Source organism: Raphanus sativus, chromosome 9 (genome assembly GCF_000801105.2).
Source record: "Raphanus sativus cultivar WK10039 chromosome 9, ASM80110v3, whole genome shotgun sequence".
Lineage (NCBI taxonomy): Eukaryota > Viridiplantae > Streptophyta > Magnoliopsida > Brassicales > Brassicaceae > Raphanus > Raphanus sativus.
The window spans coordinates 7,029,125-7,037,837 of record NC_079519.1 but is presented as its reverse complement, the minus strand read 5'-3'; the positions used below and the strand labels follow the sequence as shown (position 1 = coordinate 7,037,837).

Sequence of the window (8,713 nt, the reverse complement as noted above, 5' to 3'; positions counted from 1 at the left end):
ATCTTCACCATCTCGGTAAGCCATGTTGGCTTCCGGATTTTTCTTCAAACTCTCTATGTAAAGCTCATACAAGTGCTTTGGAGTTTGGCAATTATTTGCCCAGTGATTACCCATACCACATTTGTGACACAGATAAGATTTTATTTAAGGTTTAAAAGACACACTTCGACCTCGACCTCGACCACAGCTAAAACCGGGTGTGGTACTACGGCCTCGTCCTCGCCCATGTGTCTTAAATGTGTCACGACCTCGTCCATAACCTTTCCCACGGCTAGGGCCGGAATGGTTGTTGTGCTGGACGAGATTACTTTCTTTCTTAGGCTCCAAAGTCAGCCTAGAAATGTCGGGTAATGATTTTGTACCGGGAGGTCTCATCTCACTGTTTCTCATTAATAACTCATTATTGGTCTCAGCCAATAGTAAACATGATATCAAATCAGTATAGGTGGTGAAACCTCTTTCTCTATACTGCTGTTGCAGTAACACATTAGAGAAAGTCTTGTTCAGTTACTTCTTCACCACATTGTTTCAACATTGAAACTATCTTAAACAGAACCGAGTTGTATTCATCCACAGACTTATAGTATTGAAATCTCAGGTTCTTCCACTCAAATTTTATCCTTTGGTAATAGCACCGTTTTATGGTGATCATATCTCCGCTGTAAGGCGGTCCAAAGTTCTAGTGGATTTTCTTTACTGGGATACTGATTTCTTTAGACTCTCATTTAGATGGTGGCTAATAACTAATATTGCCATGTATCAATCTTTCTCGTTTGGCAATATCGCCTTATGTGATTCATTCACCAAGTCCTTTTGACTTTAGGATAACCTCGGTATCCAGTGCACATTTTAAATGATTATCTCTTTAGAGATTTAGGACAGCATAATCCAAGTTGATTTTCGACATCTCATATTATATATCACTCAATCTTTATAAGAAAATCAATCATATAAATCGTGTGATCAAGCAAACAATCGAGTTAATGATTTCCTAATAAACAAGTCACACGGCTTAGATATATGTCTAAAATATAAAGTTTTTCCTTTCATAGAACGTTTCTGAAAATATAAATTTTCTGAAAATAGAAAGTTTCCTTTTATAGTAAGTTTCTAAAAATAGAAAGTTTCCTTTTATAGTAAGTTTCTAAAAATAGAAAGTTTCCTTTTCTAGAAATATTCTGAAAATATAAAGTTTTTTTTTTTATAGTAAGTTTTTAGGGTTTATAATAAATCGATCATAATTATGTTTTAGGAGATGATCAACTTCAAAGTTTAAAATCGATTTGATCATTCAGATCAATGATGTTTTCGAGATTCAAGAACACTTAGTGTTTTGGTTTTAATTGATTTAATCAATCTCTTATTGAATAAGGAATATTTGTGCTTCTAACAACCTAATGACCGTTTGATCTAGCAACTTAATGGGAGAACTAAACCAAATCCTAATTCCTCAAATTTATTTAGGGATTCAATTGTCCTAGGTTTTTAGGTTCATCAAATTTTAATGTTCAATCCTTTAACAAACAACCAAATTCGTTTTGATATGGTTCAAAAGGGTGTTTCAGATTTTATTTACCTTTAGATTGGAGAGAATCTGAAACTGGACCACCTAGAGAGAGGAGAGGAAAACCGCGAACGGCTTGAACATCTATCGCGAGCAAGGAACGGGCTGATCGGATCGTCCGGAACCTCTACCGGCTGTTGGATGAACTGTCGGATCGTCTGGTGGCTTATCGGGTGCTGATCAATTCGTCGGATGGTCAGTATGTGTGCTGGTCGGATGAGAATGGAAAGACAGCTAGGGTTTCCTTTAGTAAAAAGGAAATTGTCAACGCGGATTGAAACGGAGGTGGAGAACGCGTCTGAAGTCGGATTGAGACGAGGTTTGCGGAGCTGGATTCTTCTCGTCGAGAGCTTCAATTTGATATATGGAACGTCGGCTAACTCCTTATGGTTTGAAAGATACGTCGATTTGAAGTTGCGTCCGAATTAGGGTTTTGAATCAAGTTGACGGCGGTTCTTGTAATAGCTCGTGAGAACGCGTCCGGTGTCGGATTGCGATGAGGTCGACGGCGTTGGATTCGTCTCGTCGAGATCTTGAATTTGATAGGTGGCTCGTCATCTGGATCCGTCGGGTTGAGGAGATACTGTGTTTTGAAGTTTCGTCTGATTTCTAGGATTTATGGTGGTTGCTGGGAAAAAGGGGTTTCGAAATTCATTCAGGGTTTTGTCAGAGCTCTCGTGCTGATAACGTGTTGTGAAAACTCTGATCTTATTATTGAATCAAAGTGTTCCTTATATAGGAAATACATGGCGACATGGGCCTAAATACAATGGGCCATAAACGGGCCAAGATTACAAGTAAATATCTAATGGGCTGGACATCCATAAACATAATATTCATAACAATTATCAATTTTTTTGTCAACTGATTTTAATTAACGGATAAAGAATCAGAGAACAAAAACTCCACACCCCACCCAACTTGTAAAAGATTCAAAGATACAAACCAACAATACCAACACAACTTACAACCCCCAACATAAACACACAAGAAACATCAAAAATATAACAACACATAGCCAACCAAAAGAAAGACCAATATCATCAAAAAAAAAATACTAAGCCATAACAGTGGTTGAAACACTCTCACCATCAAACACATCTTTGAGCCATTAGGAGGACCAAGAGCCACGTAAGATTGACGAAGGTTGTACACTGACAGATGAGATTTGCTTCCATGTGTTCCAAGCTCATTTTCCTTTCACTAATTAGAGAGCAAACGGTCAAGCAACAGTGTTAGCCAAAAAAGAAGCACTCGGTCTATTGACTGCACCAATGAAAAAGGATCGTCAAATGCAAAACCCACATTAGAGTACTTATGTTATTATCAGCTTTCTAAATCTTGTCAAACAGTAATCCATTTATTATTTTATAAATTAAGGAGCTTTTGAAATAATAAAAGTAAAGTATCATATAAAATATAAAAGAGAATTTTTTATATATTTTAATAATTTGTTATTTAAATACTTTATTGCAAAAAGAAAAAAGAGAAAGGAAAATGTCTATTTTAAGAATTTGTTATTTAAATACTTTATTGCAAAAAAAAAGAAAGGAAAATGTCTATATATATGTTATGTTTTTATAATTTCCTTTTGTTATTTTACTAATTTATTTTGAAATCTATAATGTTTTTTTTAACTAGCTGGGTTTATGTAAGCGCGGGTTCGGAGAGCCAACGATTGTTTAAATTCTCTATCTCAATCTATCTTATTAAAACAGAAACATTCTATTGGACCTAACATTTATTTTGTAAGTTTTTAAATTAAATACACCTTTATACTTTATAGTTAAACTTACATTAAATCATTAATGTTTCTTTCTTTATACTACTATCTATGTTTCCAAACAATATATTTATTTCTTTATACTACTATCAATATTTCCAAACAATATATTTTTTATATTACTATCAATGTTTCCAAACAATACAATAATTAATCTTAGTTATGTTATATCTATCATTTTCTTTTTAAAAATTTGTAGAAACGTCATAATTTCATATATTGTAAAATAATAAACTTTAAAATTTGGAGTATAAGGTTACAAATTATGAAATTATTACAATTTAAATCAAATTAGATTACATATCGGCCATCCAACAGTTCAATCGGTTAATCTCGGGATTTAGTAATTTTTTTAATATGAATATTTTAAAAACCTAAATTGAATTGTCAGATCTCCGAATTAACCGGTATAATCACAATCGGGTTGAATTTAAAAAAGCTGATTTAAATGCAAAAATATTTTAAATACACACTTTTAAAAATTACCAAAATATTCGTTAAGTTATTAATGAAATTTTTCATCGTAAAATATTACGCGCTTCCAAATCGCGGATCAAGATCTAGTTGGACTTATAACAAATGCAAAACACACATGAGAGGACTTATGTTATTATCAGCTTTCTAAATCTTGTCAAACAGTAATCCATTTATTATTTTACAAATTAAGGAGCTTTTGAAATAATAAAAGTAAAGTATCATATAAAATATAAAAGAGAAATTTTTATATATTTTAAAAATTTATTATTTAAATACTTTATTGCAAAAAAAAAGGAAAATGTCTATAGATATATGTTATGTTTTTATAATTTCCTTTTGTTATTTTACTAATTTTTGTTATTTTACTAATTTATTTTGAAATAAATTAGTAAGCGCGGGTTCGGAGCCTATATAAAGCAAAGAGCCAACGATTGTTATTCTCCAATTTGAAAACCGCCAATATCAAACCTCTTTTAGGGTTTTATCTCCAGCGTCCCTGAATTCACCACTTGCCATATCGAACTCACAGACCATGATGACTCATGAGATTCCGCCACCGACAGATCAACTAACCGCCTTCTCCTTGAGCAACGATGAAGAAGCCTCCTCTTCGACGACCTTGTCTCGACCCGACAGCGGAGCAGAACTTACCGACCAGAAGATCCAAAGCCACAGATGGGTCAGAACCGGAACAACAGAGCAAGGAAAAGAAACTTTCTCTATCACTGTGGTGAACGGTGGATCCTCCTCCTCTGCGAATCTTCAAGTTATGTTTGATGACTCTTCTGTTCCAAATCTCTCAGAGCTGGCTGCTGTTACCATCGACGACGTCGATGGATGTCTGAAGATTCCCCTACACGGTAAAGGCACCAAGTACAAGATTCAGCTTAGCGTTGAGAAGGTGACTGATGACGAAGAGACTCCGCCGCCATCAGATCAACTCGCTGCCGTATCTTCACGTCACGTGCCTGTTAAATCCATCTTGTGTCGACCCGACGGGGGAGCAGGGCTAGCCGGGCAGAAAGTCCGGATCTTCGGGTGGGTTAGAACCGGAAGGTTACAAGGAAAAGGTACTTTCGCTTTCCTCGAGGTGAACGACGGATCATGCCCAGCGTTTCTCCAGGTTATAGTGGACGCTTCTTTAAGTACAGATCTCTCCAAGTTGATTGCTAAAGGAACTTGTGTAGTCGTTGATGGATGTTTGAAGCTTCCTCCGCAAGGCACAAAGCAGAAGATTGAGCTTAAGGTCGAGGAGGTGGTTGCTGTGGGAACGGTGGATCAGGCTACGTACCCGTTTCCTAAGAACAAGCCCTCCCTAGAGCATTTGAGAAAGTATCTTCACCTTCGCGCCAGAACCAACTCGGTAAAATCTTTTTTTTTTAATCTTACAAAGACCGGTCCTGAGATTTTAGACCATGATTAGACCATGATTAACCGGGTTCTTAGGACAGTTTTCTTAGCGGAAGTTAAGAAATTGGACCATGATTAGACCATGATTAACCGGGTTCTTATGGTGGATTTCTTAGCGGAAGTTAAGAAACAATTTCTTAACTTCCGCTAAGAAAACTGTCCTAAGAACCCCGGGTTAATCATACTCTTAGAGGCTATAAACAATTTAATAAAGACCAGTTCTATTCATGTACCTTTTGTTAGGGTTTAGCTCATTGTTATATTTGTTTCTCTGTGGTTTCAGATAGCTTCAGTTGCAAGAATCAGAAGCGCGCTTGCTTTTGCGACACACTCTTTCTTTCAGTCACAGAGTTTCCTTTACGTTAACACACCAATCATCACCACAAGTGACTGCGAAGGAGCTGGTGAGATGTTCCAAGTGACGACACTGATCAGTTCAACCGAGAAGCTTGAGAGGGATCTTCTCCAGAACCCTCCACCTACCGAGGCTGACGTTGAAGCTGCTAGGCTCGTTGTTAAAGAGAGAGGTGAAGCTGTAGCGACCCTGAAAGCTGCTAAAGCTGCAAGCGAGCAAGAGATCACTGCGTCTCTTGCTGAACTCGCTAATGCAAAGCTGAGTTTAGCTAGGACTGTAGAGAGGTCAAGGCTCAAGCCTGGCTTACCTAAAAAAGATGGGGGAGTCGATTATTCTCAAGACTTTTTCGGTCGTCAAGCTTTCTTGTCTGTTTCTGGTCAGTTACAGCTTGAGAGCTACGCTTGTGCTCTTGGCAGCGTGTACACCTTTGGCCCTACTTTTAGAGCGGAGAACTCTCATACCTCGAGGCATCTTGCTGAGTTCTGGATGGTTGAGCCTGAGTTAGCTTTAGCAGACCTAGAGGTAAGTAATAAGTAACTTCTGATCATTTTTTTTCTTCTTTCGCAAGTATCCTTAGAAAACTGGCTTTGTGTAGGAGGATATGGACTGTGCAGAAGAATATGTGAGATACATGTGCAAGTGGCTGCTTGATAACTGCTACGATGACTTGGAAGTTATGGCCAAGAACGTTGACGAGGGATGCATTGAGAGGCTAAAGCTGGTTGCATCAACTCCGTTTGTGCGTGTAACGTACACTGATGCAATAGAGTTGCTTAAGAAAGCTGTGGCTCAAAGACAGAAATTTGAGAACTATGTGGAGTGGGGAATAGACTTGGCGTCTGAGCATGAAAGGTTTTTTGTTTTTTTATAATATATATAAATGCTTGCAAGAAAAAGGGTTACTAATGTTGTGTCTCCTTTCTTGTAATTTGACAGATACTTGACAGAGGTTGTGTTTCAAAAGCCTGTTATTGTCTATAACTACCCGAAAGGAATCAAAGCTTTCTATATGAGAGTTAATGATGATGGAAAGACAGTCGCTGCTATGGATGTCCTCGTTCCAAAGGTAACTAAGCTCATCATCATCATCTTAGCATAAAAGTCTTGAAGTCACTGTCTCCTTTATGGAAGAAAACACATCCTTATTAGCTTCTTATGTTAATTAGGTTGGAGAGCTCATTGGTGGGAGCCAAAGAGAAGAACGGTATGGCGTCCTTATGAGCAGGCTCGAGGAGATGGGTCTACCAGTGGAGCCATACGAGTGGTACCTGGACTTGAGACGTCATGGAACAGTGAAGCATTCAGGATTCGGACTTGGGTTCGAGCGTATGGTTCTGTTTGCTACAGGAATGGACAACATCAGAGACGTTATTCCTTTCCCTCGCTATCCCGGAAGAGCTGATCTTTGATTCCACTGAACATATATTTCAAACTCAATTCTGTATCATAAAATGATCGTCCCTTTGTTTTAGTTTTGTTTTTCATCATACAAGAATGCTCGACTTACAAGTTATCAATGGTACATAATATATATACTATTAACAGAGACGTTTCCTTACTGGCAATGACCAGGGTCAAGGATATTCATCTCAGATCATGAACTTGCCAAACATATCTTTATCTAAAGACAAGACCTGAGATTCTAAAATTTGCTAGTAATAAGATCACATCATAAATAGTAACTTTTCACAGAAAACAATATAAACATGAAGAGATTAAATTAGCTTTTAAGGGAAGTATCATATTATAAATCAAACTCAAGAATCTACAGCTTCTGAACTCAAAAGATGCAAACAATAATTTCATTAGGAAGTTGAATTCTCCGCCTCTTGGCCACAACGATTGAACCCGTGTGTTCAGAAAGTTGATCCATTGAATCCAAAGAAGGGTCGCTGGAACAAGAAAAATAACAAAGATCCCCAAGCATATTATAAATTCAAGTTAAATAAGATAACTTTAGAACAGTTGTGATTTCATTTCATCAACTTACTGGGGAATCGTAGAACTTGATGTAAAAGCGGGAGCTATCAATAGAGAGCTTAATTTGGAGAATCTCAGCTATAGTCTCGCTAAGCTTCCCGTTTACGCCCGCACCTAACCCTCCAATAGATATAAGTTCTCCATAAGCAGCAGGTTCCTCGGTACCAGCAAATGCAATGGGCACTCCGCTGTTTAACAGTATCATCACATACTGCAAAACCCAACCACGAAAAAGAAGAAGAGCCATTCATTGTTGTAAATAACGTAGCTCGCAAGTTAAGACCAGATTCACACAGGAATTTCATCAAACAGTTGGCGTGCATATACTGCTTACAAAACAGCTAGTGATGATCACTGCGATATGTTTTCATATAATCAAAAACCTGGGAAGAAACAGACACAACACACGAGACATCGAAGTTATAAATGTCGGAAACAGAGGGTTTTAGAGTTTTAAATACGGATTCAGGTTTGCCGATGATCTTAGCGACGGCCTTAGTAGCGTCCTTGAGGATGTCGGAGCATGTGACAGCGTCGACTGGTATGTTCGTGAATAGATTCAAAGTGGGCATCTTCTTCTTCTTGTTTCTTTAGACAAAAAAAACAGAGTTGCAAAACCAGTGGCTTTAGACAGTGGTTGTTGAGATAACGGTCTACCTACCCACCATTTTATTTATTTATTTATTTTGTTTTTTAATCGAATCGAATTTATTTAACACGACTAATAAGAAAATTAGATTTAATGGGCTAAAATTGGCCCCACTAATACCTTACCCAAATGTAAACTGCAGCCCAATGTAAAATTTCAAACCAATTAACTTTTTAACTCTTACTTCTCTTACTGTTCGGAGGGGACCAATAGAATTGTCTTTCCTAGTTTCATTTGTTTTTTCTTTTAATCAGCATGGGGAATCATGCAAACGCACAACTCTTTCACCTTTTGCATTTTCATGCTTATGATATGATAAGCTTTTTTTTCTGTTTACCATTTTGGGATCCAAGGAAAGAGTTACGGACAAATGACTAATTACCATGTATTTTTAGGACAATTAAAAATCATTTTTGCATTTAGTAACTAAATCCGAACATTGCAACATCACCTATGGTTTTAAGCTACAAAAAAAAAGAAGTTGGCTTCAATCCT

At 37.2% G+C, this 8,713-nt stretch overlaps 2 protein-coding genes across 2 annotated transcripts; one reads left to right on the top strand and one right to left on the bottom strand.

The window, feature by feature from the left end:
* Positions 1-4,284: 4,284 nt before the first annotated feature.
* Positions 4,285-7,063, top strand: LOC108826664 (asparagine--tRNA ligase, cytoplasmic 1-like). Its single transcript, XM_056993700.1, has 5 exons — positions 4,285-5,187; positions 5,518-6,111; positions 6,185-6,441; positions 6,526-6,655; positions 6,756-7,063. Exons 1-5 carry the CDS (start codon positions 4,357-4,359, stop codon positions 6,996-6,998), a joined length of 2,055 nt encoding a protein of 684 aa, XP_056849680.1. The 5' UTR covers positions 4,285-4,356; the 3' UTR covers positions 6,999-7,063.
* Positions 7,064-7,309: 246 nt separating this feature from the next.
* On the bottom strand, positions 7,310-8,231 carry LOC108825487 (uncharacterized). Its single transcript, XM_018598785.2, has 3 exons — positions 8,031-8,231; positions 7,580-7,780; positions 7,310-7,481 (listed from the first exon to the last, which is right to left on the bottom strand). The coding sequence occupies exons 1-3, from the start codon at positions 8,139-8,141 to the stop codon at positions 7,446-7,448; spliced, it is 348 nt and encodes a 115-aa protein (XP_018454287.1). The 5' UTR covers positions 8,142-8,231; the 3' UTR covers positions 7,310-7,445.
* Between the last annotated feature and the right edge of the window lie 482 nt (positions 8,232-8,713).